At 41.2% G+C, this 16,705-nt stretch overlaps 1 protein-coding gene across 1 annotated transcript in view; it reads left to right on the top strand.

Annotated features, from left to right (window-relative positions):
• C7H2orf80 (chromosome 7 C2orf80 homolog) overlaps nucleotides 1–16,705 on the top strand; it is a 36,340-nt gene that overhangs the window by 18,759 nt on the left and 876 nt on the right. The window contains exons 7-8 of the mRNA XM_053597664.1: nucleotides 13,755–13,842; nucleotides 14,125–14,243. Coding sequence (XP_053453639.1) covers nucleotides 13,755–13,842; nucleotides 14,125–14,243 — 207 coding nt within the window. The remainder of the gene's footprint in view (nucleotides 1–13,754; nucleotides 13,843–14,124; nucleotides 14,244–16,705) is intronic.

Genomic DNA, 16,705 nt, shown 5'->3' with positions numbered 1-16,705 from the left:
AACCCAACTATAGCACAAGACTGTGGAGAAAGGGCCAAGGAAGGGGAAGGGAGGGGGAGGGTAATGGGTGGGGCCACATCTACGGTGCATCTTAATGTACACAGCTATGATTTAACAATAAAAATAAATAAATTTTAAAAATATATGATGTTGGCTGTGGGTTTGCTGTAGATGGCCTCTATTACTATAAGAAATGTCCCTTCTATACCAATTTGCTTAAGTGTTCTGATCATGAAGGGATGCTGGATATTATCAAAAACTTTTTCTGTGGCAATTGAGAGAATCATATGGTCTTTATTTTTTAGTTTGTTTACGGGCTGAATTACATTTATAGATTTACTTATATTGAACCAGCCTTGAGACCCTGGGATAAATCCCACTTGGTCATGGTATATAATTCTTTTGATGTGTTGTTGGATTCTGTTTGTTAGGATCTTATTGAGTATTTTTGCATCAATATTCATTAGTAATATTGGTCTATAATTTTCTTTTCTTGTTGGGTGATGTTTGCTTCATAGAATGTGTTGGGTAATATTCCTTCTTTTTCTATATTTTGGAAGAGGTTTAGTAATATAGGTACTAATTCTTCTTTAAAGGTTTGGTAGAATTCTGATGTAAAGCCATCTGGTCCTGGGCTTTTCTTTTTAGGGAGATTTTGTATAGTTGATGCTATTTCAGAACTTGATAGAGGCCTGTTCAACATTTTCACTTCGTTCTGGCTAAGTCTTGGTAGATGGCATACTTCCAAGTATTGGTCGATTTCTTTCAGATTTTCATATTTCTGAGAGTAAACTTTCTTATAATATTCATTAAGAATTTTTTGAATTTCGCAGAACCTGTGGCTCAGTGAGTAGGGTGCTGGCCCCATATACCAAGGATAACGGGTTCAAGCCCAGCCCCAGCCAAACTGCAACAACAACAACAACAAAAATAAATAAATAAAAATTGGGGGGCGCCTGTGGCTCAGTGGGTAAGGCGCCGGCCCCATATACCGAGGGTGGCGGGTTCAAACCCGGCCCCGGCTGAACTGCAACCAAAAAAAAAAAAAAAATAGCCAGTGTTGTAGCGGGTGCCTGTTGTCCCAGCTACTCGGGAGGCTGAGGCAAAAGAATCGCTTAAGCCCAGGAGTTGGAGGTTGCTGTGAGCTCTGTGATGCCATGGCACTCCACCGAGGGCCATAAAGTGAGACTCTGTCTCTACAAAAAAAAAAAAAAAGAATTTTGTGAATTTCAGAGGGGTCTGTTGTTATTCTGTTTTTGTCATTTCTGATTGATGAGATTAGAGATTTTACTCTTTTTTTTCCTGGTTAGGTTGGCCAAAGGTTTATCTATTTTATTGATCTTTTCAAAAAACCAACTTTTGGATTTATTGATCTGTTATATAATTCATTTAATTCTGCTCTGATTTTGGTTATTTCTTTTCTTCTGCTGTGTTTGGGGTTGGAATGTTCTTCCTTCTCCAGTTGCTTGAGATGTCCCATTAAGTTATTAACTTCCTCTCTTTCCGTTTTCTTGAGGAAGGATTGCAGTGCTATAAATTTCCCTCTTAGGACTGCCTTTGCAGTATCCCAGAGGTTCTGATAATTCATGTCTTCATTGTTGTTTTGGTCCAAAAATTTGGTGATTTCCTTCTTAATCTCATCTATAACCCATGTATCTTTAGTATAAGGTTGTTTAGCTTCCATGTTTTTGTATGGGTATGCAGGTTCCCGTTGTTATTGAGTTCAACTTTTATTCCATGATGGTCTGAGAAGATGCAAGGAATAATTTCTATTTTTTTAAATTTGCTGAGGTTAGCTTTGTGGCCTAGGATGTGGTTGATTTTGGAGTATGTTCCATGGGCTGGTGAGAAGAATGTGTATTCAGTTTTGTTGGGATGAAATGTTCTGTAGATGTCCATTAAGTCCAGTTGTTGAATGGTTGGGTTTAAATCTGAAATTTCTTTGCTTAGCTTCTTTTTGGAGGATCTATCCAGCACTCTTAAGGGGGTGTTAAAATCTCCAACTACTATGGAACTGGAGGAAATCAAGTTGCTCATGTCTGTTAGAGTTTCTCTTATAAATTGAGATGCATTCTGGTTGGGTGCATAAATATTAATAATTGAAATCTCATCATATTGAGTATTACCTGTAACAAATATGAAGTGTCCATCCTTATCCTTCCTTATTTTAGTTGGTTTAAAGCCTATTGCATCTGCAGATAGGATTGCAACGTCTGCTTTTTTCTGCTTTCCATTTGCCTGGAGTAAGATGACCATCCCTTCACCTTGAGTCTATATTTGTCTTTTAATGTAAGATGAGATTCTTTTTTTTTTTCAATTCTTTTTTTTTTATTAAATCATAACTGTATACATTGATATGATCATGGGGCATCATACATTCGCTTCATAGACCATTTGACACATTTTCATCACAATGGTTAACATAGCCTAAGATTCTTGTATGCAGCAGATATCTGGATTGAGTTTTTATATCTAGTCAGCCAACCTGTGCCTCTTTAGTGGACAATTTAAACCATTCACATTAATTGAGAATATTGATAAGCCTTTTGAGAGTCCGGTGGGCATTTTTAATCCTTTTGTGACTGTGGAAGTTGGAATTTCATCAAAATTTTCTGGGTGAGTTTACTTTTGTGGTGGAGGATTACACTGGTCTTTATGGAGGATAGGTCTCAGAATATCCTGGAGAGCTGGTGTAGTTATGGCAAATTTCTTCAACATGTGAATGTCATTAAAGTATTTAATTTCTCTGTCATAAATGAAACTCAGTTTAGTTGGGTACAGGATCCCAGGTCGAAAGTTATTTTGTTTTAGGAGATTAAAAGTCAATGACCAATCTCTTGTAGCAGGTTTCAGCAGAGAGACCCGCAGTTATTCTAATATTCTCGCCCTTGTAGGTGATTGTTTTCTTTCGTCTGGCAGCTTTCAGAATTTTCTCCTTCATATTAACTTTAGTGAAATTGATTATGATGTGTCTGGGGGATGTCTTATTTGGGTTGAGTCGTGCTGGCATTCTGGAACCGTCTACTATCTGAATTTCAGAATCTCTTGGCATGTCTGGAAAGTTCCCTTTCATAATCTCATGGAGAAGAGACTCTGTGCCTTGTGAAGCCACTTCTTCACTTTTGGGGATCCCTATAATTAGAATTTTGGTTTTCTTTGAATTATCCCAGAGCTCTCTGAGAGAGTGATCTGTTTTTTGCCCTCCATTTCTCATCCTCTTTGAGAGTTTGGGAGCATTCTAAAGCTTTGCCTTCAATATCAGAAATCCTTTCTTCTGCTTGCTCCATTCTGTTACTGAGGGATTCTACTCTGTTTCTCAGATCTTTGAGGGATGCAACTTCTTGTCTCAATGTGTCAAAGTCTTTGGTCATTTGTTCTTTGAATTCATTGAATTCTTGAGATATCTTTTGTGATACTGCTTGGAATTCTAATTCGATCTTATTTGCTATCCCGATTCTGAATTCGATTTCTGACATCTCAGCTATTTGTTTGTGCATGGGATCTTGTGCTGTGTCTGCCCCATTGACCCTTGGAGGAGTTGATCTACTCTGATTATTCATATGCCAGAGTTTTTCTGTTGATTTCGCCTCATGTTTGTTTTTCACCATTGGCTCTGGCCGTCCTCAGAGTTGGGGAGGTGTCTCTCCAAGATTAGACCCCAGCAGGATCAGTCTATTGTTGCTAGATCTTTGTAGGGAGAGACCAGGGAGTTCTAGTTATGGGAGCAGCTCCATAGTGTGACACACCTGGATCCAGCAACAGGGTAGGGGTGGTGCACACAGTTATGGGAGTGCCTGGTGCCCGGTGACTTTGGCACAGAAAGCCCAAGGCTCCAGCTGTCTCTGGCCAGGAGAAGGGCTCCACACAGAGGCAGGGAGGGCTCCGGGGGCCACGGCTACCAGAGTCCCTGGCCAGACGAGTGGGCTGTTGTGGAGGCAGGGTTGTTACAGGAGGGAGGACGCGGGGTTGTGTGGCTCCCAGAGTTCCTGGTCAGGGCATGTGGAGGCACGGCAGGAGCGGGTCACAGATTGCAGCGCAGCTCTTACCGAGGTCTGGGCAGCCAGCTCTTATGGAGGTCCGGGCAGGCGGCGATTGCGGGTCCTGGCGCAGCTCCTCCCATCATGTTTTATTTTCAAGACTCCAGGACTAGTTTTTTCTTGCTAGCAGCATTAGGAAGTTTCTCTTCAGTACTTTCCAAAACTGATGTGATGTATTCTTCTTTAACAAGTTGTAATTAGTTTCTTACAAATGTTTTGAGTGCTTTCAAGTTCTGTGTCTTATTTTGCAGGTCATATTTACACTAGTCAAGTTCATTTTTTTGTTTTTTTTTTTTTTTGTAGAGACAGAGTCTCACTCTATGTCCCTCAGTAGAGTGCCGTGGCCTCACACAGCTCACAACAACCTCCAACTCCTGGGCTTAAACGATTCTCTTGCCTCAGCCTCCCGAGTAGCTGGGACTACAGGCGCCCGCCACAACGCCCGGCTATTTCTTGGTTGCAGTTTGGCCGGGGCCGGGCTTGAACCCACCACATATGGGGCCGGGCCTTACCGACTGAGCCACAGGCGCAGCCCTCAAGTTCATTTTTTTTATCAATTTTTTTTTTTTTTTTGTTAAATCATAGCTGTGTACATCAATTTTTTTTTTGTTGTTAAATCATAGCTGTGTACATTAGTGCAATCAAGAGGTAGAATGTGTGGGTTTCATATACAATCTGAAATATTCTCATCAAACTGTTCAACATAGCCTTCGTGGCATTTTCTTAGTTACTGTATATAAGCATTTGTATTCTGCATTTAGTAAGTTTCGCCTGTACCCATTCTAAGATGCACCGTAGATGTGGCCCCACCCATTACCCTCCATCCACCAAAACCTCCCGCCTCCCTTCCCCTTCCTTGGCCCTTTCCCCATAGTCTTGTGCTATAGTTGGGTTATAGCCTTTATGTGAAAGGTATAATTTAGCTTCATAGCAGAGCTGAGTACATAGGATACTTTTTCTTCCATTCCTGGGATACTGTGCTAAGAAGAATATGTTCCAGCTCCATCCATGTAAACATGAAAGAGGTAAAGTCTCCATCTTTCTTTAAGGCTGCATAATATTCCATGGTATACATGTACCACAATTTGCTAGGCCATTCTTGGGTCGATGGACGCTTGGGCTTCTTCCATGACTTCTTCCATGATTATGAATTGGGCTGCAATAAACATTCTGGTACAGATGTCTTTGTTATATTGTGACTTTTGGTCTTTGGGGTGTAAACCTAGTAAAGGAATTATAGGATCGAATGGCAGGTCTATTTTTAGGTCTCTAAGTATTCGCCAAACATCCTTCTAGAAGGAACGTATTAGTGTGCATTCCCACCAGCAGTGTAGAAGTGTGCCCTTTTCTCCACATCCACGCCAACATCTCTGGTTTGGGGACTTTGTTATGTGGGCTACCCTTACTGGGGTTAGGTGGTATCTCAAAGTAGTTTTGATTTGCATTTCTCTGATGATTAAGGATGATGAGCTTTTTTTCATGTGTTTGTAGATTGTGCGTCTGTCTTCTTTAGAGAAGTTTCTCCAAGTCCCTTGCCTACCCTGAGATGGGGTCACGTGTTCTTTTCTTGCTCATACATTTGAGTTCTCTGTGGATTCTGGTTATAAGACCTTTATCAGAGGTATAACCTGCAAATATTTTCTCCCATTCTGAGGGCTGTCTGCTTGCTTTACTTACTATGTTCTTGGCTGTGCAGAAGCTTTTTAGTTTGATCAGGTCCCAGTAGTGTATTTTTGACGCTGCTTCAATTGCCTGGGGAGTCCTCCTCATAAAATATTCACCCAGGCCGATTCCTTCAAGAGTTTTCCCTGCACTTTCTTCAAGTATTTTTATAGTTTCATGTCTTAAGTTTAAATCTTTTATCCAGTGAGAGTCTATCTTAGTTAATGGTGAAAGGTGTGGGTCCAATTTCAATCTTCTACAGGTTGCCAGCCAGTTTACCCAGCACCATTTGTTAAATAGGGAATCTTATCCCCACTGAATGTTTTTAATTGGCTTTTCAAGATCAAATAACAGTAAGTAGCTGGATTCATCTCTTGGTTCTCTATTCTGTTCCAGACATCTACTTCTCTTCTTTTGTGCCAGTACCATGCTGTTTTGATCACTATCGATTTATAGTACAGTCTCAGGTCTGGTAGTGTGATTCCTCCTGCTTTGTTTTTATTGCTGAGTAATGTTTTGGGTATTCGAGGTTTTTTCTGATTCCATATAAAACAAAGTATTATTTTTTCAAGATCTTTAAAATATGACAATGGAGCATTTATAGAAATTGCATTAAAATTGTATATTGCTTTGGGTAGTATGGACATTTTAACAATGTTGATTCTTCCCAGCCATGAGCATGGTATGTTTTTCCATCTGTTAACATCTTCAGCTATTTCTTTTCTTAAAGTGTCATAGTTTTCTTTGTAGAGATATTTCACATCCTTTGTTAGGTTTACTCCCAAATATTTCATCTTCTTTGTCACTACTGTGAAAGGAATAGAGTCTTTGACTGTTTTTTCAGCTTGGTTATTGTTGGTATATATAAAGACTATACAGATTTATGGATATTGATTTTGTAGCCTGAGACATTGCTGTATTCCTTGATCACTTCTAAAACTTTTGTAGTAGAATCCCGAATGTTTTCCAGATATATGATCATATCATCTGCGAAGAGTGAAAGTTTGATCTCTTCTGACTCTATGTGGATACCATTGACCGCCTTTTCTTCCCTAATTGCAATGGCTAAAACTTCCATTACAATGTTAAAGAGCAATGGAGACAATGGGCAACCTTGCCTGGTTCCTGATCTAAGTGGAAATGATTTCAATTTAACTCCATTCAATACGATATTGGCTGTGGGTTTGCTGTAGATGGCCTCTATTAGTTTAAGAAATGTCCCTTCTATACCAATTTGCTTAGGTGTTCTGATCATGAAGGGATGCTGGATATTATCAAAAGCTTTTTCTGCATCGATTGAAAGAATCATATATTCCTTATTTTTTAGTTTGTTTATGTGTTGAATTACATTTATAGATTTACGTATATTGAACCAGCCTTGAGACCCTGGGATAAATCCCACTTGGTCGTGGTGTATAATTTTTTTGATGTGTTGTTGGATTCTGTTTGTTAGGATCTTATTGAGTATTTTAGCATCAATATTCATTAGTGATATTGGTCTATAATTTTCTTTTCTTGTTGGGTCTTTCCCTGGTTTTGGGATCAAGGTGATGTTTGCTTCGTAGAATGTGTTGGGTAATATTCCTTCTTTTTCTATATTTTGGAAGAGGTTTAGTAATATAGGTGCTAGTTCTTCTTTAGAGGTTTGGTAGAATTCTGATGTAAAGCCATCTGGTCCTGGGCTTTTCTTTTTAGGGAGATTTTGTATAGTTGATGCTGTTTCAGAACTTGATATAGGCCTGTTCAACATTTCCACGTCATTCTGGCTAAGTCTTGGTAGGTGGCGTACTTCCAGGTATTGGTCTATTTCTTTCAGATTTTCATATTTCTGAGAGTAGAGTTTCTTGTAGTATTCATTAAGGATTTTTTTAATTTCTGAGGGGTCTGTTGTTATTTCATCATTACCATTTCTAATTGATGAAATTAGAGATTTTACTCTTTTTTTTCCTGGTTAAGTTAGCCAAAGGTTTATCTATTTCATTGATCTTTTCAAAAAACCAACTTTTGGATTTATTGATCTGTTGTATAATTCTTTTGTTTTCAATTTCATTTAATTCTGCTCTGATTTTGGTTATTTCTTTTCTTCTGCTGGGTTTGGGGTTGGAGTGTTCTTCCTTCTCCAGTTGCTTGAGATGTCCCATTAAGTTATTAACTTCCTCTCTTTCTGTTTTCTTGAGGAAGGCTTGCAGTGTTATAAATTTCCCTCTTTGGACTGCTTTTGCAGTATCCCAGATGTTCTGGTAATTGTGTCTTGATTGTTGTTTAGTTTGGTAATTTCCTTCTTAATCTCGTCTATAACCCATGTATCCTTCATCATAAGGTTGTTTAGCTTCCATGTTCTCATATGGGTATGCAGGTTCCTGTTGTTATTGAGTTCAACTTTTATTCCATGATGGTCTGAGAAGATGTAAGGAATAATTTCTATTTTTTTAAATTTGCTGAGGTTAGCTTTGTGCCTAGGATGTGGTCGATTTTGGAGTATGTTCCATGGGCTGGTGAGAAGAATGTGTATTCAGTTTTGTTGGGATGAAATGTTCTGTAAATGTCCATTAAGTCCAGTTGTTGAATGGTTGAGTTTAAATCTGAAATTTCTTTGCTTAGCTTCTTTTTGGAGAATCTATCCAGCACTGCTAAAGGGGTGTTAAAATCTCCAACTACTATGGAAGTGGAGGAAATTGAGTTGGTCATGTCTGTTAGAGTTTCTCTTATAAATTGAGGTGTGTTGTGGTTGGGTGCATAAATATTAATAATAGAGATCTCATCATATTGAGTATTACCTTTAACAAATATGAAGTGTCCATCCTTATCCTTAATTATTTTGGTTGGTTTAAAGCCTATTGCATCTGCAAACAGGATTGCAACGCCTGCTTTTTTCTGCTTTCCATTTGCCTGGAATATAGATGACCATCCCTTCACCTTGAGTCTATATTTGCCTTTTAATGTAAGATGTGATTCTTGTATGCGACAGATATCTGGCTTGAGTTTTTGTATCCAGTCAACCAACCTGTGCCTCTTTAGAGGACAGTTTAAACCATTCACATTAATTGAGAATATTGATAAGCCTTTTGAGAGTCCAGTGGACATTTTTAATCCTTTTGTGACTGTGGAAGTTGGAATTTGATCAAAATTTTTTGGGTGAGTTTACTTTTGTGGTGGAGGATTACGCTGGTCTTTATGGAGGATAGGTCTGAGAATATCCTGGAGAACTGGTTTAGTTATCGCAAATTTCTTCAACATGTGAATGTCACTGAAGTATTTAATTTCTCCGTCATAAATGAAACTCAGTTTAGCTGGGTATAGGATCCTGGGTTGAAAGTTATTTTGTTTTAAGAGATTAAAAGTCAATGACCATCCTCTTCTAGCATGAAAGGTCTCAGCAGAGAGATCTGCAGTTATTCTAATATTCTTGCCCTTGTAGGTGATTGTTTTCTTTCGTCTGGCAGCTTTCAGAATTTTCTCCTTCATATTAACTTTAGTGAAATTGATTATGATGTGTCTGGGGGATGTCTTATTCAGGTTGAGTCATGCTGGAGTTCTGAAACTGTCTGCTATCTGAATTCCAGAATCTCTTGGCATGTCTGGAAATTTCTACTTCATAATCTCATGGAGAAGAGACTCTGTGCCTTATGAAGCCACTTAATCGCTTTCGGGGATCCCTATAAGACGAATATTGGTTTTCTTCGAATTATCCCAGAGCTCTCTGAGAGAGTGATCTGTTTTTGCCCTCCATTTCTCTTCCTCTTTGAGAGTTTGGGGGCGTTCGAAAACTTTGTCTTCAATGTCAGAAATCCTTTCTTCTGGTTGCTCCATTCTGTTACTGAGGGATTCTACTGTGTTTCTCAGATCTTTGAGGGATGCAACTTCTTGTCTCAATGTGTCAAAATTTTTGGTCATTTGGTCCTTGAATTTGTTGAATTCTTGAGATATCTTTTGGGTTACTGCTTGGAGTTCTAATTCAATCTTATTTGCTATCCTGATTCTGAATTTGATTTCTGACATCTCAGCTATTTGTTTCTGCATGGGATCTTGTGCTGTGTCTGCCCCATTGATCCTTGAGGGAGTTGATCTACTCTGATTATTCATATTGCCAGAGTTTTTCTGTTAATTTCGCCTCCTGATTGTTTTTCACCGTTGCCTCTGGCTGTCCTCAGAGTTGGGGGGTGTCTCTCCAGGATTAGATCCCAGCGGGATCACTCTATTGTTGCTTTATCTTTGTAAAGAGTGACCCTGTGCAGTTCCTCTGGGGCTGGTCCAGCTAGGGAGTTCTGGTTGTGGAAGCAGCTCCAGCGTGTGACACACTCAGATCCAGAACAGGGCGGGAGGTGGTGCACACAGTTCTGGGAGTGCCTGGCACCCCGTGACTTTGGCACAAAGGGCCCAAGGCTCCAGCAGTCTCTGGCCAGGAGAAGGGCTCTGTGTAGAGGCAGGGAGGGCTCCAGAGGGCACGCAGCTACCAGATGAGTGGGCCAGTGTAGAGGCTGGGAGGACACTCCTGCAGTTCCTGGTCAGGGCATGCGGAGGCCCGGTTGGTGCGGGGTCATGGCACAGATCTTACAGAGGTCCAGGCAGCACCCAGCCCAGGAATTGGAGGTTGCTATGGGCTGTGACACCACGGCACTCTACCCAGGGCAACAGCCCGAGCCTCCAGTGTGCCAAAACCATTTCACTCTGCCCCTAAGGGTTAAGGCTATAAGGCAGCTCAGTCCCTGCCTTTAGGCTGCTCGGTTGCTAGGTTACTAGGTCCCCCCCTCTCCTTGCTCTGGGACCCTGAGGGCCGATCCTGCCGGGGCAGTTCTCTCACCCAATGGCTCCCTGCAGCCCAGCTCAGTGGCTCTGTCTGGGGCCCCAGATAATGCCCAAAGTTCTCCGCACTCCTGCCTAACTCTCCCCAAGGCAGTTCACCTGAGTGCCAAGTCCAAAAACACCGAAACAGTTCACAGGTAAGGCCTTTCCAGATTGCAGTCTCACTGCTGCTTGTACTCACGGTTGCTGGCGTGGTTAGGACGATCGAACACACACAACCTCTTGCCAGTTTCCCACTGCTTTTGTCCTCCTCTTGGGGTCCAGAAGTCCCTTGCTGACTCCCTGTATCCTCAAAGGGATGATTATAGGCAGATATCACCAGCCAGAGGTGTCTGGAGTCTTATCTCCCCAGACTCACCGTGCCCAGTTACAGGGAAGCTGTTACTCAGTTGCCATCTTTAATCCAATCCCTGGTCAAGTTCATTTTTATTAGTCATAAACAACTCTGTAACCCTACTTAGTTCCTCCTCAACCTCACCAAGTTTTTCAATCAGTTCCACAATCTATTCTTTTTGAACAGTTAATTTTCCATTCATGGCTCTAAAATTTTCTTCAGAAATGTACACTCCATTTTACTCATAGGCTGCAGTAAGATCTCTCTTCAGGCGCTCTATTTCTTCCACATATTCTCTTTTATGTTTATGTGGATTGAGCTGGAACATATTCTTCTCAGTAAAGTATCTTAATAAGAGCCTTTTTGGTGAGTTTCTGGTTAACTTCAGGCTTATTCATTATGTTCTTTGCTCTGTGAGCATATTCCAAGGTACTCAGAGTTTCCTTTAAAAAAGAAGTTGTGCCGGTGGCTGTCTACAGTCCCATCTGGGCCACCACTTGCCAGAGCCACAAACACCAGGACTGGCCTGTCTCTGGCCCGGCTCATCTACTGTCCAGACGCAGACCGCTGTGCTGCTGTCTTAGCCAGGGAGAGCGAGTGAGAGTGGGAGGAAATGAGAGAGAATGTGAGAGAGAGAGAGTCTTTGTAGGAGGAACCCGAGACACTGAAGTGTCTCTAAGGCACAGTAGTCTCCTCCCAAGGAAAATGCCAAGCAGGCATCCTCCAAGCTGGAAGCAGAGCCAAAGGGCTGCAAAATGTCTTAGACAGATAGAGACTGCCTTTCCAGAGGACATGCCCAGCTCTTACTTTGAACCATCTGATTGCTGCAAGTGTATGTTCATTCAATTGCTTTGACACCTGGGAAAAAATTTTCACCTTCTAGCTCAGAGATATCATAACGTTTCAGTAAGTGACGGCTTCAGGCTGAAAGTCAGGCCCTTTCATGCAGGTTCAAGGTTTCTGTCCATGCCCTTCATCTCTTAATGAGATATAGCTATCCCTTTGTAGGTCTTTGCTTGGACAAGTTATCCTTTATACTTCCCACTTCCTTGACCTCCTCAGCTTTCCAGATAGAAGAAATTTTTGTTGAATGTCCTTTAGACACAATTTGGCATTCAGTGAATGCTCAGATTGAGAAATAATCAGAATAATACTTGTATAGTGAAGAAAGTGAAGATAGTAGTCAGTAGCTTTAAAGTTAAAAAGAGAATGTAATTAATTCTAGGCTGAGGAGTTAAATTTCATCCTACTTTTAAAAGTCTTTCATATGAACTGTTAGTTTAGAAAACTAAATTGACTGCTTGCATGAGTCATCATATTATTAGGACTCAGGAAGGTTTATAGACTAGTCAGGCTGGAAAAGTGACATTGAAATCTCTGAGTTCTGCCTTCTCCAGTAGAGAGGGAGGCTCAAGCAGGAAAAGCTCAGTCTAACAACTATGAAATGCAGAACTGCATTAAGAACAACCAATGCATGAGCTGGTTCCCTTTTCCTTACACTGGGCATGTATTATCCTGAAGGAACGTTATCATAGCTATGATTGGGCCATACTAAAATACAGCCTCTGTTTTAATTACTTTCTGCGTTTTAGGATTATCTTTTTGAATAGACCATTTACTTTTTAAAAATATTTACTTATGTATTTTTTTGAAGACAGAGTCTCATTCCATCGCCTTGGGTAGATGGCATCATAGCTCACAACAACCTCAGACTCTTGGGTTCCTGCTGCCTCAGCCTCCTAAGTAACTGGGACTACAGGCTCCTGCCATGACACCCAGCTAGTTTGTCTATTTTTAGTAGACACAGGGTCTTGCTCTTGCTCAGGCTGGTCTCTAATAATCTGAGCTTGCTCAAGCTGGTCTCAGGATAATCTGAGCTCAAGCAATCCACCCGCCTTGGCCTCCCAGAGTGCTAGGCGTGAGCCACTATGCCCAGCCGGCCATGTAGTTTTTGAGGTTAGAGGACACATTTATGTTTATGTTTAAGTCTTTACAACACTAGACATGAAGTAAACTCTGAAAAGTTTTTTTTTCCATTTGAATAAAAGACTGTCAAAATTTAGTCGTGCCTTTAGAAAAATTGCTTTAAACTGTTCTATCAATAAATAGAACACAACCTCATTTATTGTTTAATTCTTGTTTCCTATGTGATATAACAGAAAACCCATAGTAATAGTGAAAAAGAGAAATGGCACCCAGTAACTCTTTAAGCACATAACTTTTAGTTTATTTATTAAACTTATCCCAACATGTAATTATCCTGCTTGTCTAATTGTTTGTCTCCACTCCCAGAGTTCCAGAGGGCAGAAATCTTGTCTGTCTAACTCACTAGAGTTCCTAAAACAGGGCATGGGCTGAAGAAAGGTGCTCTTTGAATATTTGTTGAGGGAATGAATGAAGGGACAGTCTCAGGCTTGAAGATGTTTCCAGTGCTATGCAGGAACAGCCCATTATTCTTACCTACAACATTCTGGCATTGCTCTGTGAGAATCTGTGCTTTGAGTTCACAGATAAGTGGGTCAATACTTCTGGGTTGGGAGGGGGGCAGAGCAGCATGGGAGAGTGGGGTGGGGTGACATGGAGGAAAGTTTCTCGTAAAGATGATATTTGAGCTATGTCTTAATGGAAAAATAGGAGCCTCTGGGCAGATAAGGAGGAAAGGGCTATTCCAGGGAAAGGAAACCAGGTGAAGAGTCAGTGTGGGAAAGATCACTGTAGGCAGCAGGACTGTGGACAGGAGCAAAAGGCAGTGTGTGAAAGTTCATATGTACACAGTTTCACCTGCCTCATCAACGGGCCATTGTTAATATCGCAAGACTCAACTCTGGATTGACTAAACAGGCCAAGTGCTGAAACAAGCAGATGTTCCTACCACCAACAGTGCACAGCTTTGTAAAGTGGGACCGTTTGCCTTTCAGGTTCCCCGAGTGTCCTCTCTCCACCTCTCCTTGCACCCTTTTGCCATGTTAACAGCACCCAAGGCAGCAGAGTATGCCCGCAGACAGAGTAAGTCTGTTTCCTTTCACCTGCTCAGAGAAATGTAAGTAAAGTCACAAGGTGGACTCCCAAGGTCAAAGTTGTAATGGTAATTAGATTTCTCTGGTGCATTTAAAAGAACGAGGCAGTTTCATGACTTACTTTCTTCCACTGTGGAAATCAAACAAGGCTTATATCTCAGGCCCCTCAGGGATGGGAGCAAAGCACTCTAGAAGGGAAGGATTTAAAACTGGGTGGATACATTCAAAAAAACATTATACATACAGATATGGTTACTACATGTGTCTGTAGGTGTCAAGTCAAGAAAGGGAGCAACAAGTAAAAATGCCACCAGCCGCTCGACCAAGGGAGCAAATGCCACGGAATGGAAATCATCGAAAAGTTTTTCAGACACCCAACCAAGGAACAAAGTAGGTCTAAAAACATAAATTGAACCAAATTGATATCAGATGTTTGGGGAATACTTTACTCATATTGTTAAAAGGCCAGCCTGCAGAAACAGAGGTTCCAGGTTTAAATCTACAGCCCACTATTTACCAGCTGTGTGACTTCAGGCAAGCTACTTAAACTCTCTATGCCTTAGTTTCCCCCTCTGCAAAATGGGAAAAATAATGATACCTACCTTCTAAGGTTGTTGAAATGATTAACTGAGATTATGCATGTTAAAGGGTTAGGACAGGGGTGGTGTCTGTGGCTCAGTGAGTAGGGTGCCGGCCCCATATACTAAGGGTGGCAGGTTCAAACCTGGCCCCAGCCAAACTGCAACAAAAAATAGCTGGATGTTTTGGTGGGCGCCTGTAGTCACAGCTACTCGGGAGGCTGAGGCAAGAGAATCGTCTAAGCCCAAGAGCTGGAGGTTGCTGTGAGCTGTGATGCCACAGCACTCTACCAAGGGCGACAAAGTGAGACTCTGTCTCAAGAAAAAGGTTAGGACAGTGCTTGGACACAGAGTAAACTCTAAATCAGTGGTTCTCAACCTTCCTAATGCTGCAACCCTTTGGTGACCCCCCAACCATAAAATTATTTTCGTATACCTGTATTTGTATGGGTTGTATGTGATGGTTTTAAGTGACCCCTGTGAAAGGGTTGTTCGACCCCCAAAGGTTGAAAACCGCTGCTCTAAATAAATACTAGCAGTCTGGCATGGTGGCTCATGCCTGTAATCCTAGTCCTCCTGGAGGCCAAGGCAGGTGGATTGCTTGAGCTCATGAGTTTGAGACCAGCCTGAGCAAGAGGAAGACCTCATCTCTACTAAAAATAGAAAAACGGAGGCAAGAGCAATTGAGCCCAAGTTGGAGGTTGCTGTGAGCTATCACCAAGGCACTCTACTCAGAGTGACAGCTTGAGACTCTGTCTCAAAAAAACAAAAAAACCTAGCCATTATTATCTTTTCACCATTTGAAATATATTATTCACAAGTTAATTGGCTGTTATTCTATTGATTCAAATAAGTATGGTAAGGAGGCCAAGACTGTGTTCCTGCTCAACGTTCAGCTCTTTGAAGGGTTGCAGGAGCTGCTGGCTCAGGACACCAGGAACCAGAGCCCCCTTAAAGGCAGAGGGGCTTTGTGAGCAGGTACGAGATGTCACCCCCTTGGAGACTCCCAGAGGGACGCCCCAGCCCAATGTGCTTTCCCAGGCTCCACTCCTCTGATGGGTCATTACTCTCAGCTTTCTGGTGGCATGGTTGTGGTGGGGCTTTGCCATGTGAATGCTCATGTGCTGGCTCCCAGGGGCCATGAACTTTATTCAATGGAGAGGGAATCTCTTGGCTGGCTTCCTTATCTTGGGCCTGGGAAGCTTTGGCCCTCCTCCCACCACCAGTACTCTTGCTGTGTCCCTCTTTCTGGAAAGGTGGAAGGAGCCCGTGGCATCTTCCCAGCCCAAAGCACATCCAGCCACTGGCTTAAACTTCAGAGTGGAATTTGGGGCCCAGCCCTGGTCCTCAGCATCCTCAGTTTCTGCAGCAGAGCCCAGAAGATGAGGCCAGAAGTGGCAGCTGGGCTGAACCTCTAAATGCCCTGGTTTCACAGTAACCTTGTTGACACGGCTGTGACCACTTTTACCATAGATAAGTCATGGCCATTTTTATATAAACATGTGAAGATGTTATGTCTTGTGTTTCTGTCTTATTTTTATTTAGAGCCACTTTTTGTTCCCGGTTCAGCCTGAACTGTGGTATTTTTTATGTGTATTCTCTTGTTTTTGTAGCAGAGTTGGGGTGGTTTTGGAGGGGGTGTTTAACAGCACTGTGACCTTGGTCTCTAACTTTTGTATGAAATATTAAATGACTGATAGCCAAAAAAAAAGAAAAGAAAAGAAAAAGAAAATCCTAATAGTACCTACTTCCCATAGTAGTTATAAGGACTAAATGAGTTAATATATGTGTAAAGCCTTAGAAAAGTGCCAGGGCCATAACAAGCAAAAATAAAATTGCTCCCTTTATCAGAACTCCTAAAGAATTTACAATATCGTGGAAGGCAACAAGATATTAAGCGAGGTAAATTTAAGTTTAAATTCAAAGCAATATATTAGAAATTCAAAATAATATGCTAAAGCTAAATATTTAACTGCTAAGGGGCCAAAAACTGATTTGCTTTGGGTAGCGTTGGTCAAAAGATTTATAACTTTTATTTTTTATATTTTTGAAAAATAATTTCAAGCTTAGAGAAAAGTTACAAAAATAGTGCAAAGAACTCACATATTTCTTTTAGTTAGTCACCAAATTGCCAAAGTTTTCTTTTATTAGCTTTATTATATATCTCTCGCTGTCTCTTTTTCTGAATATAGATTAAAGTACAGTAGAACCTTTGTAAGCTAACCACCCGAGGGACTGTAACAAACAGTTAACATGCAGAGTTGGTCAACATAA

This window comes from Nycticebus coucang, chromosome 7 (genome assembly GCF_027406575.1).
Source record: "Nycticebus coucang isolate mNycCou1 chromosome 7, mNycCou1.pri, whole genome shotgun sequence".
NCBI classification, from domain to species: domain Eukaryota; kingdom Metazoa; phylum Chordata; class Mammalia; order Primates; family Lorisidae; genus Nycticebus; species Nycticebus coucang.
Note: the sequence above shows the minus strand (reverse complement) of the source record. Positions and strands in the feature narration are given on the sequence as shown.